Source organism: Astatotilapia calliptera, chromosome 18 (assembly GCF_964374335.1).
Source record: "Astatotilapia calliptera chromosome 18, fAstCal68.1, whole genome shotgun sequence".
Classification (NCBI taxonomy): Eukaryota; Metazoa; Chordata; class Actinopteri; order Cichliformes; family Cichlidae; genus Astatotilapia; species Astatotilapia calliptera.
In genome coordinates, this window is record NC_137439.1 from 27105780 (window position 1) to 27129633 (window position 23854).

The 23854-nt window shown below is 39.8% G+C and overlaps 2 protein-coding genes across 3 annotated transcripts; both read left to right on the forward strand.

Annotated features, from left to right (window-relative positions):
* The first annotated feature begins 6700 nt into the window (after positions 1–6700).
* LOC113010709 (uncharacterized) lies at positions 6701–9850 on the forward strand. Of its 2 annotated transcripts, XM_026149909.2 has the most exons (5): positions 6701–6889; positions 6985–7038; positions 7125–7345; positions 7818–7990; positions 9217–9850. In XM_026149909.2, exons 2-5 carry the CDS (start codon positions 6993–6995, stop codon positions 9725–9727), a joined length of 951 nt encoding a protein of 316 aa, XP_026005694.2. In that variant the 5' UTR covers positions 6701–6889; positions 6985–6992; the 3' UTR covers positions 9728–9850. The 2 variants fall into 2 exon arrangements, with proteins under 2 accessions (XP_026005694.2, XP_080148896.1); XM_080292770.1 differs by having other exon boundaries at positions 6701–7038.
* A 1126-nt stretch (positions 9851–10976) lies between these two features.
* Positions 10977–22919, forward strand: pgap6 (post-glycosylphosphatidylinositol attachment to proteins 6). The gene is made up of 14 exons (XM_026150184.2): positions 10977–11794; positions 12060–12263; positions 13761–13944; positions 14040–14241; positions 14828–14955; positions 15062–15327; positions 15709–16055; positions 16165–16261; positions 16858–16972; positions 17228–17370; positions 19124–19302; positions 19656–19802; positions 19911–20027; positions 20116–22919. The coding sequence occupies exons 2-14, from the start codon at positions 12197–12199 to the stop codon at positions 20437–20439; spliced, it is 2316 nt and encodes a 771-aa protein (XP_026005969.2). The 5' UTR covers positions 10977–11794; positions 12060–12196; the 3' UTR covers positions 20440–22919.
* The last annotated feature ends 935 nt before the right edge of the window (positions 22920–23854 follow it).

Genomic DNA, 23854 nt, shown 5'->3' on the forward strand with positions numbered 1-23854 from the left:
AACATGGTGACTCAACACCTTTTTATACCTGTTTTATTTATTTATTTCTTTTTCTTTTTATGTTCTTCTTTGTTGTTACCCTCCATCTCCCCTGTATAATGTTTAAAGAAAAACAATAAAAAGAAATGATCAAAAAATAAATATAGTGCAAAGCTAAAAACAACATGGATTCATCTCTCCATCAGACGCATCACCACGGATCTTGTGTAATTTGGCGTAACCTTCAAGAAGAAAGTACCATCAGGTATTTTCCACAGTGTATTACATGGTGGATCAAAATCTGATGGTACTTTTTTAATCAGTTTTCACAAGATGCCCAACACCACTGGCTGAAATGCAGCCCAAACCATGACACAGCCTCCACCGTGTTTTACAGATGGCTGCAGACACTCACTGTTGTACGTCTCTCCTGATCTCCTCCATATGCATTTACAATGATTTGAAAAAGTGGTATTTGCATTTATCACTCTGTAAGACCTGCTGCCGTTAACTTTAGTCCAGGGTTGGTGTCATTTAGCATCAGCATTTTCTCCTCGCTATCCTTTTGTAAAAATGTCTTCTTGACAGCCAGGCACTGAGACTTTCTGAAGAGGCTTTGGCAAACTGAAACTGAAAAGCCAGATGCATCTCTCAGGTCCTGTGTCAGTCTTTGCTTTCAGATACTGTTAATCTGATGTAGACTTTTTTAAAATTCCTGCTAATCGTCTTTTTCCTCCAGTTGTTTAGTTTCCTTACATTATTATGCCTGTCAAATGGTTTATATTGAATTTAAGAAATGACAACAAACTATGTGTTTTTTTTCCACAGGCCTCCAAATTATGGAGGCCTGTTCTAGGTCTGGTCACGGCAGATGGCCCCGCCCCTCCCTGAGCCTGGTTCTGCTGGAGGTTTCTTCCAGTGAAAAGGGAGTTTTTCCTTCCCACTGTCGCCAAAATGCTTGCTCATAGGGGGTCATGTGATTGTTGGGTTTTTCTCTGTATTGCAGGGTCTACCTTACAATATAAAGTGCCTTGAGCTAACTGTTATAATTTGGCGCTGTATAAATAAAATTGAATTGAACAGAATTGTAAATTATGCATTAAGACTTGTGTACAGTATTGTACACACCTACATTATCAAGGGGCCATTTTCTTCTCCCTCACCTACACAGACGTCATTATGTATCATAGCTGACTGCAATGCATGAAGTATCACAGAATCACTGTGCGATGTTTCTTTGTTTTCACCAAAGCTCAACAGATAAAGTCCCAACCTCTGTGCTAAGCTAAACAAGAAGAAGCTTAATGTAAGAGTGGCAATAATCTTCTCATTTAAATTCAAAACTGAGGGAAATATACATTTTTTCCCCCAAAATGTTGAACTTTTTCTCCCCAACATTAGGATTTTACAGTCTTCTTAAATATCTTCTATACTACATATTTGACATGTGATGATTTCCACACTTTCAAGCTTATTTTTCTTTGCAAACTTGAACGAACAGCTGAGCGTTTCCTGGTCTTGTTGTGCCGTAGGAATCCAGGGATCCTCGTCCTCAGTGATTGGCTTTGTTTGCATGTGACTGCCTTCCACCACATGAAGCAGCAGGATTTCCTGGCTCATTCGCCTCATTTGTAATGCTGTTTTTCTGACCCTCGACTCAAACATGTTTGCCCTAGTTCATGCTCATTATTTGGGGATTTGAGCTCTAAGGATGTTAATATATCTTTTTTCCTTTCTTTCTTTTAACGATCAGGGTGACTCTCTGCAGTCAGGGTGATGTGGTTTTAATTCTGCTCTTCACATGTTTCAGGTGTTTGAGGAAAAGAAAGTAGGGTAACTGCTGTAACAAACCTCCTGCCCTCTTTATGATCCACAGTAAATCACGTTTAATTGCAATGGCAGAAGCAGTAAAATCATATCTGCTCGTAATGTTCCCCTTTCAATGATATCCGCATTTTGACCATTTTTTAATGTTTACACAACTTTATAATTTCCCTAAAACTGGAAGTCAGAGGCCCTGACTCATAAAAAAACAACATAATTCCTTCGGTGCGCAACTTTTTTATGATTAACCACTGCGTCATGTAACGCTAACTTTAGGGTCACTCGCACATTTCCTGAAAGAGGTGGGCAGTAATTTATGCCCCCGTACACCAAGTGAAACCTGATGTTTATTCACTCCTCACTTCAGCTTCATGCTTTTTTTCCAGTCCAGGAGGCTGCAGAATGCTGTGTCACATTTGACAAATTTACCATCAGTGTTAATGCTTCTCTCTGATGAAGTCACTGAAACGTGCTCGCAGCAGTCGAGCACCTTTGTCAACAAACTTGGACATTTAATGGCCGAGCTTTCCTATAAAGTTACAACAACTACATTCTCCTGGTATACGCGATGACCTCATGGTGTTGACTTAGGCTCAGTTTTCAGGATTTGACAGGCTCAATGGTGAAACTTGATCCGTAATCTTAAGAAAACAAAACTTGTGATTGTAAATCCCTGAAGTGCAAAGATATGACCTGATTTTTCAGACCAGAATGTGTCACCCTTTTATGGAGAGCTTGGAAATGTTGAATACATGCTGCCATCTGCAGGCCATTACAGAAAATCTAGTTTACATTTGAGCTTCAGCTGATGCTCTGTTACAAAGGTCAAAAGAAGGTCTTATTTATAGTTCTGATTATTTTCACTGAATTAAAGTGTTTAACTGATGCACATTGTAAAAATACAGCAACTAAGTGGTTTAGAAGGTGAGAAGAGGTCATAACGTTTTGCTTTAGTAATGCTCAAAGATGGCACACGCCATTCTACTGGAATGTTAATCTTTGATATAAACCTTGCACTCGTGGTTAATGCCAGATGTTAATTTTGTAATTTTGTTGTAGGTTAAGCAACATCTTTTTTTTTTTGGACAGGGAAAAAAACATGTGCATTTATCTTATTAGCCCTGTGACAGACTGGATAAACAGAAGAGGTTGGATGGATTTATCTGTGCAAAAATTCATTTTTCAAGGAATATTATGTAGTGCAACTAAAAGCAAAAACAAAATAGCTATTAAATTCTTACATTTATGCTTCGTGATTCTAAAAATAAATTAGCAACAATGACAGCAACACATTTCTTTCTACAAAAAGTCTTGATCCAGCCCTCATGACTTTTTATTTCCCTTCTAAGCAGCAACACGTTCCTGTTATTTCTAAAGTTTTTCAATCATTTTTAGTCCAGTCCTTATACCTGAATTCTTATAGATATGTCTTATGTGCTTTTTGCTTCTTTGTTTGTTTGTTTGTTAGCCACTTAACACTGACCTATGAGTAATTCAAGCATAAATAACTCATTATAATCATTAGATTCCCATCCCCTGTGTAATACCATCTGGATAGTATCTGATTGAAAATGGCTTCACAAACCCACAGTGACACACACTGTTAGTCATGCAGTAGATTGGCCTCCCCAGAGCCCAGAGCTCAACATTACTGAAATTTACAGTAATTTCCTGTCATTTCTATTTACAGCACAGTTACTGTAAATCTCATCTGCAGTAATTTGCAGTAATGTGGAATCATCCTGAAAACATCAAAAGAAGAGCTGCGTTTCTCCAGAAACCTGGAGAACTTAAAAAATTACAAGGAAGCCTGACTAAGAGAATTCTGTCTGTGTTGGAGAATAAAGGTGGTCGTACCAAATATTAACTTTCAAACACCTTAGAAATGTGCTTACTCTGTTTTTATATGAATGATTTTTTGTGGTTGAGTTTTATTTTTTGAAGTTTCAATAAATTGTTGCATCTTTTCTTGATTTTCCTGACAAAATGTTAAGAAATAAGAGTTGGGATTATGTGATGGTTTCAATTACTTCTATCGTTGTAAGTATTCTTCCCTTATGACTTGGATGTAAATTAAAATACTATTTCAGTATTTAAGGCAGATAACCTAAGTATGAAGAATGCTTACATGATGTACATACTGTGAATGCCTGCTTTTGAAACCTTAATAAAAATATGAATTAAAAAAAAAAAAAGAAAAGAAAGAAGAGTTGGCTCAAGACTTTTACACGCCAGAATACCTGCGTGTTAAAAACACAGTTCTGATATTGAATTTGATCCATTTATACAATTTCTATGAGGGCAGTAATCCTTAACAGCAACTACTGTGACTCCTATATAAAGTTTACCTGAAATGGTCACTATAACAACAGCGTCGTCCTGGTGGCCGCTGAGCAGCTCCAGTAAAACCAGTTGAGGTTTTCTGTTCCACTGCTGAGATTTAAATGTAAAGGTGAGTGAAATTTACGAGCCTCTAAACCGTGGCGTAAGCCGCCGAGGGAGGTAAAGCTAAAGGGCAGAAGAAATTCATCTTTTAAACCACGCATGAGATCATGACTCATTCTTTAACATAAACACTGCTCCCAGCTCATGCACAGACATGAACATTAGTTGTTTGGATGTGGTGGACACTTTTCGACACTTATTTTCAAATGAAGATCTCCAAAAGTTTTGAACTGCTGCTACTGCTTTGTATGTATGTTTATGTATTTTGTTAAATTCCAGCACCATCATTGCATCATTACCTTGATTCTATCATACATGAAACCTTCTGAAGTCTTGGATCTTGTTAATTATGAGGTATTGGCAGGTCCAGGTCAAGTTTTATGAAGCATCACTAACATGTTTTCTGCACTTTGCTTCACATTTTTAGTTAGGGTGATGCTGTATCATCATTGCATATTAAACAGGTATTAAACAATGCATTTTCTGCACAAAATCTTAGATGTGAAAAAGCAACAAGCATATAACCATCGGTCCAGTTTTAAAGAGGCATGAATATGGGGCAAAATGACAGCAAACAAAAATAAATCAACAATTTTAGCAGCTGGCAGATGTCAGCTTCCTCCCTGCTTGTTTGACCCATCTATGAGTCTAAAAAAGTAGGTTGTGATTCCTTCCACTTGGGGCTTTGCAAATCTTGAGCACTTAAAGAGCCCACACAAAGCTTTGGGGTTTTTGTTTTGTTTTTTAATTGCGTGAAATCTATTTGAGCAAAACACTTCAGACAGCAATGATGATAAACGAGAACAACGTCACTCCAACAACACACTCAAAACAAACAAGTTCATACTAGCAGAAACACAACAACATGCTCAGTGGAAAAAAATGGTAAGCAACGCTAAGCTTTGCATTCACTAGCAATCCATTAACAGCCCGATGAAGTACAGCTGTGGGCGATCCGATTTTCAGACTGGATGGTGTTGCCACGAAAACTGAACCACAGTGAAAGAAGAGGCCGGAGGAAGGTCAGTGGGCTGATTAACTAATAGTTTGGTAGGTAAGTCAGAACCTACCTACCAAACTATTGCAAGCTTTACAACAAATGCAAACATTTTGCAGTAATGGGGTTTCCACAAGCTTTGCATTTTGGGAGATCTGTCTCATTCTTCTCAGCAGATCTGCTCAGCCTTTGTTAGTCTGGGTGTCAGTCACCTGTTAACTGTCACCCACAGATGGATCTTAATTTCTTGAAGTCCAGTTCCCCATGCCCCTGCACTCTGAAGTGCTTCTTCTATCTGTATGGTTCGGTTATTCTTTCCTCATGTTCGTTCATGAATACGGCAAGGCAGGAGGAAAAGAGCTTAGACGAGGTTGACGTGAAGGAGGACATGCAGAGGGTGTGACAGTGAAGGAAGAAGAAGAAATATTTCCTTAGTTTTTAGAAAAGCATCCTCATGGCATTATACCAGTGCTACGTCTGCCATCCTTCACCATCAAGAGGCCTGCACTTGCCTGTACATTCATTTTCTTCTTATCAGAGCACATTTTTGGCCATGCTCCCATAGATCTTTAAATGCAATTTAGAGAACTATGGGCAGTCTTGTGAGTAAAAGCTGTTACTTAGAATTGTTTCCATCTAGCACTAATCTCGCTTAGCTGCGTGTCTAATAGGGAAGGACAGTTTGGCTGAACAATAACATAAAAAATAATCTGATGATTCCAAAGGTTTATCATCTTATACTTCACTACTTAACCAGCTTTCACTGGTTTCATACCATAATCTAAGCTGGCAAGGTCTTCAGACACTTCCTTTGAGCTCATGAACTGTATGAACTATGTATACTGAGATTAACCAAATGCACCACTGAAAAGTGTATTATCTTACTTTTTTTCATTGATTGTACTTAATTGTATTTTTGTATTTCCTTCATATATATGTACCTGAGCTGAGGTGACGCAAAAATTTCCCCGTTGTGGGATCAATAAAGTCTTATCTTATTTCTATCTTATCTTAAAAACACAGGAAATCATTCCTGCCTGTGGTTATCTTTCTGTTTTTAACTTTATATTTTATATTTTGTGTGTAACATATCGGGGATATTTCTATATTAGAGCTATTTTGTAATATATTGTATTATTTCATATGGTACTTACTGTCTTGGAGCACGTGTGACCACATATTTGCTCTGGGATTACTGAAGTATTGTGTCGTTCTGGTGTGCACTGTGTACTGGGAAAACTAGTCTGAATACCTTAAGGCTTAAAAGAAAGCGAAACCAGACTGTTTACGAGTAATCTGGAATAACAGGTAAAATACATTCAACCCATTTAAAACTCAACCTGGAAGTAAGTGTGTGTGTGTGTGTGTGTGTGTGTGTGTGTGTGTGTGTGTGTGTGTGTGTGTTTAGATTTTAAAAATGCCAGTAAAGTCAGTCACGTGATCCCATATCTTTACAGGGTATCCGGCACGCTCTGGTCTCCGGCAGCTCGGTGCTCGCAGGTGTTTCTGAAGCTTGTCAGTGTAAAATTCCTGCCATTGTTTGAGGAATGCACAAAGGGCATTTCCACTTTCCGCCGTCATGTTCCGGGCTGCATACCTCTGTAATAGGCTGTGAATGGTGACGGCAGTCAGCTGCCGCACTTGGTTTGTTCGTTCATACTTCCAGCGTTTTCGTAGATTTTTCTGCGCTCCCGTGACAAGTTTTTGTTTGTTTGTTTGTTTGTTTGTTTGTTTTCCAGTCGCGATCATGCTGAACTGTGGAGCGTTCAGGAATATAACCCTCGGACTGTGCTGTAAGTCGACAAGTGCGGGCTGGTTTGCGCGTGTGTGAGGTTTAAAGGGAATTTACGCTTAAGTGTTCCTTCCCATCCAAAACCAGCGATCGGGATGGCAGAGGGGTTATTCAGGGATTACTCCCCGGATCTAACAGAGCTGGAAAATAAGATCGGGATGAAGACACCGGAAAGTCTTCTGACCTGGATGAGAGATGCTCCAAATTGTGAAGGTGGCCGGAGGTCTGAAGTGAGCGGCAGGGAAAACCACAGCGCTGATTTCCCCGAGGCTTTATCTGACAAAATTAACAACTTAAAAAAAGAGCTGGTAAACATTTCTGTGCTCACTAATAATTATTTCCTGTGTGTGTGTGTGTGCGTGTGTATTATATGATACAGGTATATTTATAGAAAAGATTCCAAATGGAGTTTCCATCATGCGTTTTAGTGACTCACCATTACCTGTGTATTTTTCCTTACTTGGCCAAAGCTAAGCTACAACCTGTACAACTTGTTTAGCAATCACTGTGACATGTATGAAGTGCCATTCTGAGCCACTTCACAGGCAGCAGTTTATTTCTTATGACAGTCACTCTTACCTGTGTTCTCACCACACCTGTCAGTGCCACATTCTGACAACAGATTCCTATGTTGACTCCCACCACCTTTGTTCCACTCTAATGCAATTAAAATGAGCATGATAGTGGGGTGGAAGGAGTGGAGAAGTTCATAGTACACACACACACACCTGTTTCTTCAGTTACACCTTAACACTCACTAACTCTGTGGCATTTAATCAGAGATGGCTCCGTTCTGCCGATGTAAGGATCCTACGGCAACTGGTGGCTTTGAACGAAGGGATCGAGACCATGCGCTGGCTACTGGAGGATAGGGGCCCTTTAACCAGTCGTGGCAGCAGTTTAACAGGAAGCCTGAGCAGCCTGGAGAATGGGCCTTTGATGTCTCCCTGCAGGTGGGTAACCAGGTGTCCCACTCTCTTGTCTCCATGCCCCACATACTAAGGCAATGTCTCACATTTTAGTGTGCAAAAGAGAACACAGAGACATACAGTGTGATTTTTTTTTGTAACGTTTTTATTGTGATTGCTGCAAGCATGCAACTTTAACAGCTTTAATGTTTTCAAAAAGACTGTTGGGATCAAGGTGTTAAAAAAAACCCTTCTATTTTTGCTTCCAGGTTATTTGTTTTACCAATGTTTAATCTGCATACCTTTGACATGTTTATTTTAAAACTATGTGTCAGTGTTACTAATGTGTCCCACACAAACATATTTTTTGCCCCACATTTAATTTATTGTGTTCTGGTCACCCAGCGTGTTACCTATTTAGTCTTTTGTAGATTAAATGACGATGTTAAATATGCGTACAGCTGCTAAGAGGATACACTAGGAGTAAGGTAAAGCTCTTGAACTAGAATTTTCTTGCATCCCTGCAAGTATGTGACAGCACTGAGCAGCTCCTTCAGTGGGAGACTGCGGCACCCACGGTGTGGGACGGAGAGATTTCGCAGGTCTTTCCTCCCCACTGCTGTCAGACTCCATAATAAAGACTTTAACTGATCAAGCACACACATCCATACATATGCAATAATACTAAGTGCAATAATCCTTTCTGTCATCGTTGTATTTTTACTCAGTTGTATATAGTATTTGTATTTGTATTCTATTTTTATCTTATTGTATATTTATTTTATTTTATTCTACTGTATATAGTATTTTATTCTATTCTGTACAGTTGTGTACTGTATTTATTCTTATTGTATTCTAATTTTTGCCTCATAACTTTTGCACTGTCCACTTCCTGCTGTGACAAAACAAATTTCCCACGTGTGGGACTAATAAAGGTTATCTTATCTTATCTTATCTTATACACAAGTGGCAGTTTCCTAAATTTAGTAGCCTACAGCATGTTGGCAAAATAATGCAAGATTTTCTAAAAGCGGTTAAAGGGAGAAGTTGTGGATCAAAGGATAGTCAAGGACGTTTGTGGCAAATTAGAAAACTCAACTGGAAAGACATAAATCACAAAATTGGCACATAAAATGCTGGCCATGATTTTCAGGCCCTTGCAGAAGAGGTCAAAAATTATGTGTTGCTGACCCATCAGAATAGACTTTCCTTGAGAGAAATGAACTTAAATCCTGCCTGTGACTGATGTATTTCTGTTTCTTTTCCCACAGAGAAAACCCAGACTACCCTGAGGAACTGACTGAAATAATGGGTGAGAATTCAGAGAATTCAAACCCTAAAAGCTATGCTGACATTCTCAGTTCAGACTCTAGTGAAGGAACATCTCAGAGTCCTTCCGGCTCCGAATTTTTGATCAATCATTCTGCTCCTGGAAGTTTTGGTCAGACATCATTTAGTCCAGCCAGTGGATTGAATGATGAACAACCACAGGACGTTTTTCTAACGTATTTAGCGGCAAAAGTAAAAAATCGTGGCGACACAATCAGAAGAGTTTTGCTTAGATCTTTCAAACCAAGAAAAAGCTTGGACGTGGAGACTTTTGACCCCACTCCACTTCCACGAGAGACACAGACATTACACCAACCTCAGGAGAGTTTCACAGCATCTCACACCAATATTATAGAAAAGGAAGACAGTGAAACCAGTGAGGAGGAAGTTTTTCTAGGCTATGATGCCCGGTGGTCCTGGGTGGAATCAGAAGATGATGTGACATATGTATGACGACCTCTGAACACAACTTTGATTTATGATCTTTGCTTTAAAGCTTTTCAACTAGTGATCTGAGACGTAAAGGCACTTTGGCACATTTTTTAGAATAAGATTAAAGCCACTGACTAATGTGAAGTTTCTCTGTGTGTCACTATATACTCTGTGTGTTTGACTTGATATTTTTAAATCATTTGTTATAAATATTAAATAATTAGAAATGAATGATGTGATGAAGGTTTCAAACACCTGAATGAGATCTGAGCATCAGATTTTGTGTCTTTGTTGTGTAACCATCGGGTCTTATGTTTTGTATTTGTTTAAGTAACTTTGCTTAGCAGTTTTCTTATCTTGAATTTTATGGACACTGTGCTTTCTTTCCTAAATCTCTTGAAGATAGGGGAAAAATAGCAGAAGGTGATTTTTTTTTTTTCAATTTAGAGTAAGGCTTTTTGTATTTATGAGCCTAATATATCTTTTTTACAAATCAAATCAAATCAAATCAAATCACTTTTATTGTCACATCACATGTGCAGGCACACTGGTACAGCACATGCGAGTGAAATTCTTGTGTGCGAGCCCCACAAGCAACAGAGATGTGCAAACACAACAACACAAACGAGCAAAATACAAGAATGGCCAACCTGAAACTAATAAATATATGTACAATATATAATAGTGTATGCATTTCTGGATGTGTATACTAAATATTTTCCTACGTGTGTGTGTGTGTGTGTGTGTGTGTGTGTGTGTATACACATTTTTACAAATTAAATAGTAAAAAAAATAAATAAATAAAAATAATAATAATAATAATAATAAAATATATAAAATATACAGAGTTGAATATGTGCAAAACAAGTGGCATTTATATACAGTGTGGAGTGCATAATGTTAAAGTTCCAGTAGTGAAGCTGAGGTGTCTATGACGTGTTCAGCAGTCTGATGGCCTGATGGAAAAAGCTGTCTCTCAGTCTGCTGGTACGGGACCGGATGCTGCAGAACCTCCTTCCTGATGGAAGCAGTCTGAACAGTTTATGGCTGGGGTGACTGGAGTCCTTGATGATCCTCCCCGCTTTCCTCAGGCACCGCTTCCTGTAGATGTCTTGGAGGGAGGGAAGCTCACCTCCAATTATCCGTTCAGAGCACCGCACTACTCGCTGGAGAGCTTTGCAGTTGTAGGCGGTGCTGTTGCCATACCAGGTGGTGATGCATCCAGTGAGGATGCTCTCAATGGCACAGTGATAGATAATTATAGATAATTATATTATATATAATTGCCAAGACAATAAAAGTAATTTATTGGTACTCTTGTTTGTTTCTTAGAAGAAAAGCCTGAATGTTAAATGTCATTATTGGTGAAATAACTGTTGTGTCCTTATATAGTTGGGGAATACATTTTTTTTTAAGGTAAAAAGCATCGTCTAACTTGTTAAAAGAACTCCCATAGGTACTGCGGTGAGTTTGGATTTGGTGACTGCTAAAGCTGAGGCCTGTTTGACATCACCTTCAAAGTCACCAAACCATTCAGGGACACATTTTTGTCCAGCAGATGGAGGCATTTTCACTGCCATCAGGACATGTTTCTGCAAAGGTTAAGGGCAGGTGGTCTTTCACAGTGATCTGCAGTGATCCACCCCTATCAACCAATCCAAACTACTCACAAAATGCCATCACAGCATAACAGAGCCGGGACAATCTAGGATCACAGGAATTTTTTGGTCCCGCCTGCACAAATTACACCTGTCCTGAGACTAAATGTAAACTTGGTTGTGGAAAAAGTGGCTACAAAAAGACTAATTTTAATTGCCAAAGGTAACAGTTCATATAGGTTAGAAATCCACTTTTTTATTTTGCTATATCCCTCTTACTATTTTAATCAATTTGTTTAACCTCAGCATATTTTAAAGAACAACAGGAACAGGAAGAAACCAGGCTCGGGCAGAGGCAGCCAGTTGGAGGTTAACGCGAGAAAGATGGGGCAAAAGACATACTGTGGAGCAGAGGCAGGGATTAAGTTTTAAGCCTAAAAACTGAAGGCTCTGCCTTCCATTCTACTTTTGAATATCCTGGGAACCACAAGTAAGTCAGTAGTCTTTTTATTTGTTTTTCTTTAATTTATCGTGATAATCATATGTCCATTGTTAGTGGTGTAATACGTGTTAACGCAAATCCACAATTGATTATTTTGAATTTTTTTTTTTTTTTTTGCTTTATTAGCAAAAGTCAGATTTTTTCCTTTTTTTATATTTACATATTGTCTCTAAAAACTAATGAAATTGCGAGGGAAATACACAAGCCTTACATAGTATGTGTGTGTGTGTGTGTGTGTTATTCTTTCCGATAGGACGTAAACGCAACGTGACGTCATGTAGAGAAAACAGGAAGTGTTTCAAAACGTAGGGATGTCTTCTCGGGGAAGGTAAATTTGCAAGTGCAGGTGGATACGGAAGATGTAGCGACTCGGATAGTTGGGAAGGAAACATGAAAGTTTGGTTTCTATGTAGTCTCCTTTTCGTTGCCCTGACGGATTGGACATCAGGAGACGACGGTAAGTGTTTCGGGCAGAGGTCACACACAAAGTCCGACGTATTAGCACTTTTGCTAGCAGTCATGGCTGGCTTGAAGTTAACTCGTGAAAACACATGAGAGACGCACTGAGCTGCCAGCGCTAGTCAGTGAGCTCACAGTATATCTATGCAACGATGCTACTAACTGGTTATTTACCCTGGTCAAAGAAAGCACTTTGTTTCTACTGGTGTATAGACATGTTTAGCCCTCATTGTTTTTGTTTTGTTTTGTTTGTTTGTTTTTAGTCTTATCTTGTCAAGTGTCCTGTATGCATTTCCTTTCTCCCAAGAATGTAAATATGTAAATATTTCTTATTGGAAATTCATAGCTATCTATATAGTGTAATTTATTTTTTATATAAGGTCAACAACGACAACCTACTCCTCACCCCACCCCAAGACACACACACTCTTAATAAACAAAAAAACAAGTAAACACACAAAACCCCTTCCTTATACTGCCTCATATCTTGGTAGTATGAGTAAGAACAGTAGATCATGAGCTCAGAAATGTATGTCTACTTCTCAAGATTAAAAATGTATATTTAAATATATTAATGACAAAAATAACCCAGCTAACTTAAAAGCCTTAAGCAGCGTGTGACACGACTAACTGCCAATGTCTGCAGAGGGGATTAAAAATCCTAATTAAAGATGAAGGCGTTTTGCTGGTTAAACTAATGACATTCAGTCAGTCAGCCAGGTGTTTTATGCTAAAGTGCTGGCGCAACCTGGTTAATTTGCCTGTTTTGTTATACTGGACGTGGTCAGAACTGCCATCAGTGCTCTATTATGAAAGCTTTCCTTGCCACTGTGCTATAGGAGTTATTAATAAGGAGTTATTAATGAGTAACACTCCATTTTCTCTACATCCCACATGTTGGCCAAGGTTCCTAAGAGAACAAAACTTATCTGTTATGATGCTACATCACTGAAGCCTGTTTACTTGCCCGTGCCAGCTGTGTTGCCACACAAAAAGCATATCGTAACTGGTCTCAGAGCAGTGAAAGCTGGGCCAGTAGCAGTTAGATGCTGGTCTCCCTTAAGTTTAGAGTCAAAGACCAGAGATCCAGAATGTGTTATGTGCAAATGACTATAAAAAAGGCTGCTGGCCTCTCAGCTTGTCCAGCTCCAGTCACTGTTAGTGGGGAACAGGGACTCGCATAAAATGGAGACAGCTACAGTTTCCTAAGAACACAAAACAAGCGCACCTGTAATAGTTAAGTGCAGCCACAAGATGTAATGTAAAGGATGAATGCACACACGTGAAGAGCTTTTTGACAGCACTGTTTGAGATGAAAGGGGAGAGATAATTGTCATTGGTAGGTTTTAAATATGCCTATTCTTGATTGGACAAGGGGAGCACTGCTTGCCTTGCTTGTCCTGACGGAATGCCACCGCTTTAGTGTGCGTCTCCATGTTTTGAGATAAACTCCAAGATGATAAGGTGAAAGACTGTCTTACTATTTTTCCTGCAGATGGGCAGGTGACATTTGTGTCAGAGCTGTCATCCAAACCTGCCCAGAAATTATCAAAGTATGGCTGGTACGGGAATGCGAGGCTGCAGAGGTTTCACATACCGGAGGAAACCGCCATCGCTCGCTGGCTCTTTTCTGTGACAAAGGGCCACAGTTTCCACTGCGGGAGGCATAATGTCACTATGTAAGCTATGAAGTTTATTAATAATGACCTTTTGAGACTCCTTATAATGTATTTTATCCCCCCTAACCTAACCTTATGTTATAACCATTTTGCAGCTATATTCGATGGGGTGCCCCTCCTGTTATAAACCCCACAGGGCAGGAGTTTCCCAATACGACACTGTGGACCCCCTGTTTGTCTCTGACTTTACCTGTAATCTCAGAGAACTCCACAACTTTTAACCTCTCTGACCCTGCCCCAGGTGATTGGTACGTTGCTGCTCACTTGCCTGAAGATGATGGCCGCATTGAACAGAAGGTTGGTATAGAGCAGCATATGGTGCATGTTGCTGCTGCTGATGCCACAGTTAGGTTAGCCACAATTTTTCTTCCCTGATCCAGTGCATTAAAATTTCTGTGACGTTACCAGGAGTATATGGAAGAAAGAACTGGTTTAAATTTTCTTGGCTGTTTCAAATTGTCATCTAATTTTAACAATTATGTAACCTTTGCACTTGCATGAGGGTGAGGGGGGGCAGGCAATGTACATTGTTAGTATTCTGGTCATGTTACACTAGTACTCACAATTTCCTTTATCACTCTAACTTGATATATGGGAGCAGTTTTTTTTTTTTGTTTTTGTTTTTTCATGCTAAACCGGCTGAACCACGTTCTTTGGCTCTGTTCCTCCTGCAAAAGAGTTTTCTTACTTATCATTTGATCTGTTTACATTTTATCTTAAATCTCTGCATTGTGTTGGTGTGCATTAGTTTCCTATTGTTCTCCTGTAATCACCTCCTCTTATTCACTTATTCAGACTCTGAATGGCGCCCATCTGTGTAAGAAGAAGTGTGCAACACAATGTCTTTATTTATAGACCTTTGTTGTCTGTCCTTATCTGTTAGGGTTTTCCTTCCTGCTCCTATTTCTTCCAGCCTCAATTGTCAGTTAGGAGAGCAGTGGACACACCTGTTTTGCAGAACGGCATATTCCTGACACAAACTGCAGCCCCTGACAGACCTACACGCCTTAAGTAAGAAGTGCATGTTTTATTTCCTGTATTTCCAGTCTTTGCACATTTTTTTTCATGCATCAGTCAGAAGACCGTAAGTGAGTGTATTTTGTTCTTTTGCTCTTAGATTGTATGTTCCTGAGTTTGCCTCTTCCCTTTCGGTTTCTGTGGCTGGCTGTTCATCAGAGGAGGGAACGGAGATGGGAAACTGTTTCCTGGTCCTCAGGCTTGGCTCAGCTTCTCTGCAGCAGGGCCCAATAACAATGAACTGCTCAGGGTTTAGCTGCTCTGCAGCTCTCTCTAATCCACCTTGGGACACCTGGATACGAGTTGTTATTGAGAGCACCCGAGCCAACCGTACTGTTACCTTCAGCGTTGTCTCAAACTACACAGGTGAATTCAGAAATATGTACACTGAAGTATGTACACACATTACACCTGTGTTTGAAATCACTCTTTACTCACTACAATATATAAACTACGCTGTGGGCCCAAAACATCCACCAGTACCTTAAGAAAAATAGTCTAAAATATGGTCACTCTCTCATTGCATCATCATGAATGAAAAGAAAAAAAGAAGCCTGTCAAAAAATAAACCCACATTTCTTTTCTCTTCCACTTTGACAGTGAGCTCCAAATGTTTAAATAAGAAGTGCTGAATGAGTGCATGATTCCAGACACAACCTGTATTTCTGTTCTTTTTTTTTTTTTTTTTTTTTTTTTTAAATGTATTTCTGTTCTAACACATTTTCTTGTGTATCCATTTTGCTTCAGTGGGATGTAAGCCAAAAAGTCTTGGCCTCAAAGCAGATGATGAGATCTTTAAGCTCCATGGCAACAGCAGTTATAGCAACTCCTCATCATCAAGCAACAGTTCGGTGCTTGCAGACACAGGTGTCTCCAGCAATAAATCGTTTTCATGGATGTCACAGTTGCTGGGGTCAGCGTGTGTGTGGAGCATCCCTGTGCTGTATGAGGAGGTGGATGTCCTGTCACTGCGATTCACCCCCGTTGGTGGAGCCAATGTTAGCGTTACAAATACACACCCCACGCTGCTCACATACCCCCTGCACGCGCACGCCAGTGGTGGCACACTCAACCTGCAGCTCACACTCAACTCTGTGAGTAACATTGAATCGCTGTACTTGCATAGACAGATTGGAAAGTCACAGAGTTGAGCTTCTGTGGAGATTTGCGTTGATACATGCGTCTGTGTTGTGTTTTTTGTAGACTAACATGACATTGGGGAACAGCAGCAGTGTGGTTGCATGTCTCTCTCCCTGGACTCCAGTCCTTGAACTGAACCACTCTCAGTCGTGTCGCACAGGTACAGTAGCACTGATTCAAATTCACACACATCAAACACCAGAAAACATTGCTTATGCCTAATTGATCAGAACGCTTTGATGAAGAATTGCATACAAATGTCTTAATTTTTGTAGATAGATTATAAATCAGCTGAAAATTTTTCTGTTTAAATTGTTTTTACATAAAGTTCAAGTGGTTTTCTATTACAATTCACTTTGTTATCATGGCTTATTTAGTGTAGCTTTATGGGATCTCTTAAAAGTGTTTCATCCATTTGTCATAGCTGTGGCTCAGGAGGTAGAATAGGTCATCTTCCGATCAGAAGTTTGGTGGTTTGATTACATGGTGCATGTCAAGGTGCCCTTGTGCAAGGTACTGAATCCTGAGCTGCCTAAGATTCTTAGGTATAGAGAAAAAAAAGCAGTTTTGTTATTGGGTGAATGACTAGGAAGTAATTTGAGTACTGTTGAAAAGTTCTATGCAATACCAGTTCTTTTATCATTTCAAACAAAATCTAACACAAAAAGGTATAAATTTCAGAATTCACAGTGGGTCTGATTTTTAGATGACAATGTGTCCTGTAGACAAAACAGTATGTTGTTGATTTGATGACAGATTTATTTGGAGGTTATGGTGTTGCTGTGAATGCCAGCGTTCCTAAAGCTGTGGTCAGGCTGCCTTTTCCTCAGTCAGCAACGTGGTACCTCACCCTGCAGCTTATATGCAACAGGTAAGTACACACACACACACACACACACACACACACACACACACACACACACACACAGCAGTAGCAGACTGTGTTCAGTTATTCAACTTTTCTTGCTTCAGATATTTTTGAAATGTACACTAAATATGTACCAAATCTTACATTTTAGAAGTTTGAAATTTGATGAAATGAGGTGTCATTCATTTATTCATACTTTGTGTGTGTGTGTAATGTATGTATAATATTACATGCATGTGTTTGTGCTTTTTCTTGCAGCAGTAACTGTGGTAACGCATCAGTGGTGTCTGTGACCCCAGAGGTGTTCCTCAGTGCCTGTGTAGAGGACTGTGGGTTATACGGTGAATGTAGACTTCTGAGATCTTACAGCTACCTGTACGCTGGATGTGTATGCAAGGCTGGTACGCCCACACACACACAGGCACACACAGTCCGTCTCCCCTAAGAAAAGGCCTTGTTAAAGTTGTAGTAGAAGCACTAAAAATATTAACTTATGTCTTGATGCATGTTCAGTCATCCAGGTAAGGAAATCCCAAAAAGTCGATTCTGTTCATCTGGACGTTTTCAGTTTCGTCACTCATCCAAGTGACTTCTTCAGTCTCAGCTGACTACAGGTTTCCCCAATCTTATAAACAGTAAATTTCTTAAGGTACTGTTTTTCAGCAATTCAGTTTTGAGCAATTTGACTGAAAATCCTCCAAAAAGCACAGAGTCAGCTGCTCAATGAATGGGTGAGACAAACAAATTTTTACCGTTGATGTGCTAAAATCAACAGAAGAGCAGATCCGATAGAGATTTGCAATGCTTCTAGATAAGAAAATTCTTCAAAAGGTGTTTGAATTCACTGACAGCATGAAAAGTCTGAGACCAGGCAACAAAGGACGTTTGACCTTTTTGTTGTGTGTCGGAAACCAGAGCAAAATACGGAGAGTGTCCTCAGTGGCCAGAAGAGAGGAGGACGCCACACTGAGGATGTGGACAAGTGGGTGAACAAATTTGTCTGACAGACAACTCATTCAAGCAGATATCCTTCCAAAAGGGTTGAACTTTTGCTGTGACGCATTGAGAAATCCCACTAGTGGACTGATCACAGCCATTCTAAACAACAACATTGCAGACATGGAAGCAGAGCAGCTATGGACTAAAGTTTTGGCTGGTCTCAGCAACGCAAATCCCCCACCATCCAAAATCAGCACAGAGGAGAAGAAGGCACTCATATCGCTTAGTAATGACATCAACAACATCATCGTCTCAAGGGTAGGTGGACAGTTTTGCTAAAGCAGAAAGACTATCGTGAGAAAATCACTGAAGAAGTGGAGGTAATTCATAAGTGATTACAGGATGACCCCAACCTCAGCAACAGGACCACTCTCAGCACCGACCACGTGTGTTTGCTTTTGGAACTGTGTTTTAATTCCACCTATTTCACATATAAGAGTCAGTACTACAGGTAGAAACATGGGTGTGCCATGGTGTCCAGTTTCACCCATTGTGGCCAACTTTTACATGGAAGAAGTGGAAAATAGGGCTTTGTTATCCTACCCTGGAACACCACCAAGTCATTGGTTCAGGTATGTGGATGACACCTTAAGATGCGCCACAATTCACTGATCACATTAACTCGGTGGACCAACACATCAAGTTCGCCAGGGAGGATATGAAAGTGGCAGGGTAGCCTTCTTAGGCTGTGAGATTTCATTGGGGACATTTAAAAGTTGATGTAAACCTACACATATGGATCAGCATTTAATGTTTGACTCTCATCATCCACTGGAGCATAAACTGGCTGTCATTAGGATGCAACAACACAGACCCAACACCATCCCCACAGATACAGCAGCCTGGGAAGCAGAAGAACATTGTCACTGATTAGTGGTTGTTGATCTATGGTCGTGATAATTTGTATATAAGTGATCCAGAAACTGACCTCACAGCCTGTTGTTCATCGGTGGTGTTAGTCTCAGTCATTGTGCAAATGTAGTGTGTATAAGGGTGTGGAAACCTGCAGTCAGCTCAGACTGAAGAAGTCACTTGGATGAGTGAACAGAATCAACTTGTGTCACTGCAGCTTATATTTCACTAATATTAAAATATTTCGAGATCTCCTCCTTAAAAAATTACAGTCATGCATTTATTTATTTTCACTGTGTGCAGGTTGGAGTGGTTGGGGCTGCACAGATGATTCAACAGCTCAGTCGTATAGTCACCAGCTGTTAGCAACTCTGTTGCTCACGCTCAGCAACTTGGCTTTCCTGCCTGCCATCGTGGTTGCAGTCAAACACGGTTACATCACCGAGGCCTCTGTCTACCTCTTCAGCATGTTTTTCTCCACGGTAAAACATTCAGGAACATGCATGTACCTTTTTATACATGTAGACATACTTACGAGTGTGTTTCTGATACATAAATAGGTTTAAGAGTCGATTGTTATTGTGTGGGTTTGTGTAAGAGAGGAGACGGTGAGCTTTCCTGTTTCTGCTCTATTACACATTGAACTTTTAATAGCTTTAATATCATTTTGGCATAGTTTGTAGGTGGTACTGAGATATTCAGTAAACTTGTCACCAATAAAGATGATACAAAAATAGTAATAAAAAAAACCAAGATGAGCATCAGCAAATAATACTAATCTTAGTTTAAACGTTGATATCTGCCCTTACTGTCATTGTTTCCCTCTTGTTTGTAGTTCTACCATGCTTGTGACCAGCCGGGCATTGCAGTAATGTGTATAATGGAGTATAATACTCTGCAGTACTGTGACTTCCTAGGATCCATCTGCTCCTTCTGGGTCACCATCCTGTGCATGGCTCGCATCAGAAACGCATTCAAATATGTAAGATGCTGATTCCTGCCTCTTCTTTCATACTGTTGACACACTCTGCTAAGGATTGGTATGTTTTAAAAGGCTGTGTGGGTTTTACTCGCCCCTTTGTGTGTGTAGACTCTGTTCATGCTCGGGACTCTGCTGATAGCCATGTCAATGCAACTGGACCGCACGGGCCTGTGGAACCTGCTGGGCCCCATCCTCTGTGCCATACTGATCATGGTCATTGCCTGGGTAAGAGACGCATTTTCCATCTGTTGCAGATGTTGATTATATTTTGGACTGTAATAAAACTGTTTTTCCTCTTCTTTTCTGTTTACAGGTGCGCAAAGGGGTCCATCGACGACATTGTTACCCGCCCTCTTGGAGGCGTTGGGTCTTCTACCTGATCCCGGGGGTGTTGTGCGCCTTAATCGGCCTGTGTTTGTACACTTTTGCTGAGACAGAGGACAACTACTATTACACACACTCGCTGTGGCACATCCTGGTGGCGAGCTGCGTTGTGTTACTGCTGCCACCAAAGAAGAAAAACAGGGAGAAGTTTGGCTGGAGCAGTGGCTGGACCCTGAACTGGAGCTGGAGACCCCGGGTTTGTGGATACACTCTCTGTGAAGGCAGCAAAGATGAACTCTACACTGTCACATAGTAGGTCAGGAGATGCTATGTCTAGGTAGTGGCTGTTTGACACCCTTAGACTTACACGAGCATCTGATCCCTGCTGGTGTTGACATTTTACAAAAAAGTTTCCAAGCAATGTATTTTAAAAATCAAAGTGGACCTATATTCTCTTGGGTCCGCAGGTTTCTTATTCATAATTGCATTAAATTAAGTCTTAAACAAAACATGCACAAACACATTTGAAACCTCCACAGTGGACTATTTGATCAGCGGTTCATTGCACCAGCTTAATGTAGGGTTGAGCAACAAAACCTTAGACTTTATGCCCAGGCGTTTATGTGCTTTGCGTATGTTTCACTAGTGTAGGACATTAATGTTTGAAATATTTATAAAGAACTCTTTTAAGTCTTTATATTTAGTCTATTGACACGACTATGTTTAGATCCATTCGACACATGCTTGATCTTTAACTAACAGGTAGTTTTAATGCTAGCTTTTTTTCACGGCTGCTACGCTCTATTGTGCAGTTGTCCAAGTGCAATTCGCAAGAAGACAAATTTATTAGACCATTTAAAACAAAACAACACCTTTGCCAAAGTCTGCTTATTGCATTTTTCATGCCTTAATGTTCAATTCAGTCTCCTAAAGGGCGTTGGACTCACAATTGACAGTTTTATAGTATCAAAATGACCACAGCTAAAACCACAGGTAACAGCATCTTTTCATTTGCCCGTTCTTCTTTCTAGCACCTACACTACCCACAATGCAATGCAACACTTGCACAGTCAGTTGTCCCAGTAAAGAGATTATCTTTGACTCCATACACAAATATATAATATGGTACTGTAAACAAATTTTAATGTATAAAGTCAGTGTGATTCCTTTTTAACTTGCGCTTAAGTTTTTGTCCAAATAAAAACTGTCTTGACCCTTATCGGCTTTGCCGTCACCCCAACAGACTTTGAGTTAGATGATATAAACAGGTGGGGAAATGTAAGTGTAAAGCAGTGTAGTAAATGTTAGCATTGTAGCTTTACATCACTATATCTGAATGTTCAAATGTGCAACGTGTATCTGAACATTTTCTACCCTTAAGGATGTTTATAGCCGAGTGTGTTATTTTTGTGAACTAATGAAAAAGACTTGCGCACAACTTTGTAGTTGCACACATGTTTGAGTTTACACAGAACTCCTCTCCTAATGAATCTACCAGTTTAACTTAGATTATAAAGTGATATAAACGGAGAGCAGACCACACTGTCATTTTTAGTGCTTGCTGTAACCACGGTAACAGCACAGAAGACTCCCCTTTTTATTCTTTTATCGTTGCTCGCATATTTTTCTGACAGGTGCACATTGCAAAACAATGATGTCAGACTTTTGGCAGTGGAACTTTTCCACACCAGTCACATGGCTGGCTCTGTTTGCTATTCTGTTTCTAAAAACTATTCACAGTGATAATAAAACGGCTTTACTGATGCTAAATCCTGTGTAGGTCTACATTGTTCCCCTCAGACGATATGTCAAATTCAGTAAGAAAATTGGTAAAGGATGTCGCCTACAAGCAGACCTGGCAATGGGATTGGTGTCATTAAAATCATAACCAAAGTCGTCCCTAGTTATGGGCTACATAACTAGGGATACAGCTCATAACTATAAATGTGAGTTTCACAGATAAAACTGAGTTCACTAACAAATGCATCTTTTACTGGAAGTTATCCATGCAAGTCTCTTTCTTTGTTTACAGATCTGCTTGCTGATACAAAAAAGGTCTCACATGTAAATGTTTTACACATTCAGATACTGTAATACACAGCCAGCGTACTTAGGGCCCCGTTTTGTTTCCATATTCCGTTTGATTTTCATAATCATTGGTGAACTAAGTAACGCCGTGTCCTTCTTTTAAGCTCTAATTCCGTTAAATTCTACTCCAAAACCACTTCCTGTATTCACCTGACGCACCTTATGATTAGATGCAATGTATATAGCTACTGATATTACATAGCAGAGCAATCCAGTGTTCATAGTGTGCAAAGTGGAACTTATTGAATGTATATTCAGAATTTAGTCTTGTGCCTCTTTGTGTACTTTGTATGCCTGAATGTGTGTTTTGTCTCTTCTACCAATAAGGCTGCTGAATACTTTCCATACTGGTTTATGTAAGATGTACACACTACTTTACACTTTGTCTAGTGTGTTGCATACTGTAAGGGTTTTGCACTTGGTTTAAATTGAATGTTTCCTACTAACACTCTTGCATTCCCTTACTTTTATTGTTGTAATGCTCTTTTTCTCTCATGTATTAGCGCGAATCACATTGTTGAATAAGTAGGAGGATGAATAGGATTTCTTCAATCGCAACACACTGTTGCTCTCTTAATGTGTAAACATGGAAAAAATGTAATGTTCGGCATCAGAAATGATTTTATTTCCCTGTACTGTTAGTCTGTCAAAAACCCAAACAATATTTTAACCTACCAAAAATAAATCCATGTGTAAAGAACATAATTTCATTTGTTGTCAATGCTTTTTATGTGGCTGCTCTTTTCTGTTCCTAAGGCGAAGACACTCCATCGCCAGCACTTATACTTGGATAGCAGAGAAGGGATGGGGAACAGAGGGAAGCAGATTATCCTAATCCTCAAAAATGCTGAAAGTGTGTGTGTGTGTGTGTGTGAGTGAGAGAGAGAGAGAAAAAGTATTTCCCCCTTCCCATAAATAGCTTCCCTCCATTAGTAAAATTGATGGTCCTGCAAAGCTTAGAGATCAAAACATTAAGCTGAACTGCTTTGGTGTGGTTAGCGTGTAGACCTACCTCCGAAAAAATGTGAAGAATTTAAAAGCCTGTTTTTGCTTGGGGTTTTTTTGTTGGTTTTTTTTGTTAACACGTTGTTGCTGTTGAGTTGCACTTCAAAAACTGTGGAATCTACACTTTGTGTAATATATAAACTTTTTTCTCTGTAATCCTGTAAACTTTGGAGGCTTGGTTCAGATCTATAGAGCTGAATGAAGCTTTCACAGGCTGAAAGAAACACTACAGTCACACTACGGATAACCTTTGTTATGCACAACAGAAAATTATTGCAACTGTGTGTTTGTGATTTTGTTGCCCATGAAATGGTTCCTTCAGAGTTGGGGACCAGGTCTGTGACCACTTACAGTTAGTTGGCGTCTTTTGGTGCATTGAGACGGTATTGAGACAAAGCCAGTCTATCAGTCTGCAGCCGAACTAGGCAACTGCATGCAATCTGCAATACTAAATTGATTAACCTTGATAAATGTGCAAAACCCAATAATAACCACAAAATAGCTTCAGTGCTTGAAATGCAAGCATTTGGCATCAAGCCGAGTTGAGTCCTGTATATCAGACTAGTTCCACTCATCAGTGCAGACTGACCTGAAGGTGATTGGAGTCAGCCTGAGTCAGACTACGATTGTTTGCA

Coding starts and splice junctions, on each gene's coding strand:
- LOC113010709 (XM_080292770.1), top strand. CDS start 6,861: ATGGTGACGGCAGTCAGCTGCCGCACTTGGTTTGTTCGTTCATACTTC. Junction 7,039..7,124: donor TATAACCCTCGGACTGTGCT/GTAAGTCGACAA, acceptor ATCCAAAACCAG/CGATCGGGATGGCAGAGGGG. Junction 7,346..7,817: donor ACAACTTAAAAAAAGAGCTG/GTAAACATTTCT, acceptor GCATTTAATCAG/AGATGGCTCCGTTCTGCCGA.
- pgap6 (XM_026150184.2), top strand. CDS start 12,197: ATGAAAGTTTGGTTTCTATGTAGTCTCCTTTTCGTTGCCCTGACGGAT. Junction 15,328..15,708: donor CGTTGTCTCAAACTACACAG/GTGAATTCAGAA, acceptor ATTTTGCTTCAG/TGGGATGTAAGCCAAAAAGT. Junction 17,371..19,123: donor TGGATGTGTATGCAAGGCTG/GTACGCCCACAC, acceptor CACTGTGTGCAG/GTTGGAGTGGTTGGGGCTGC.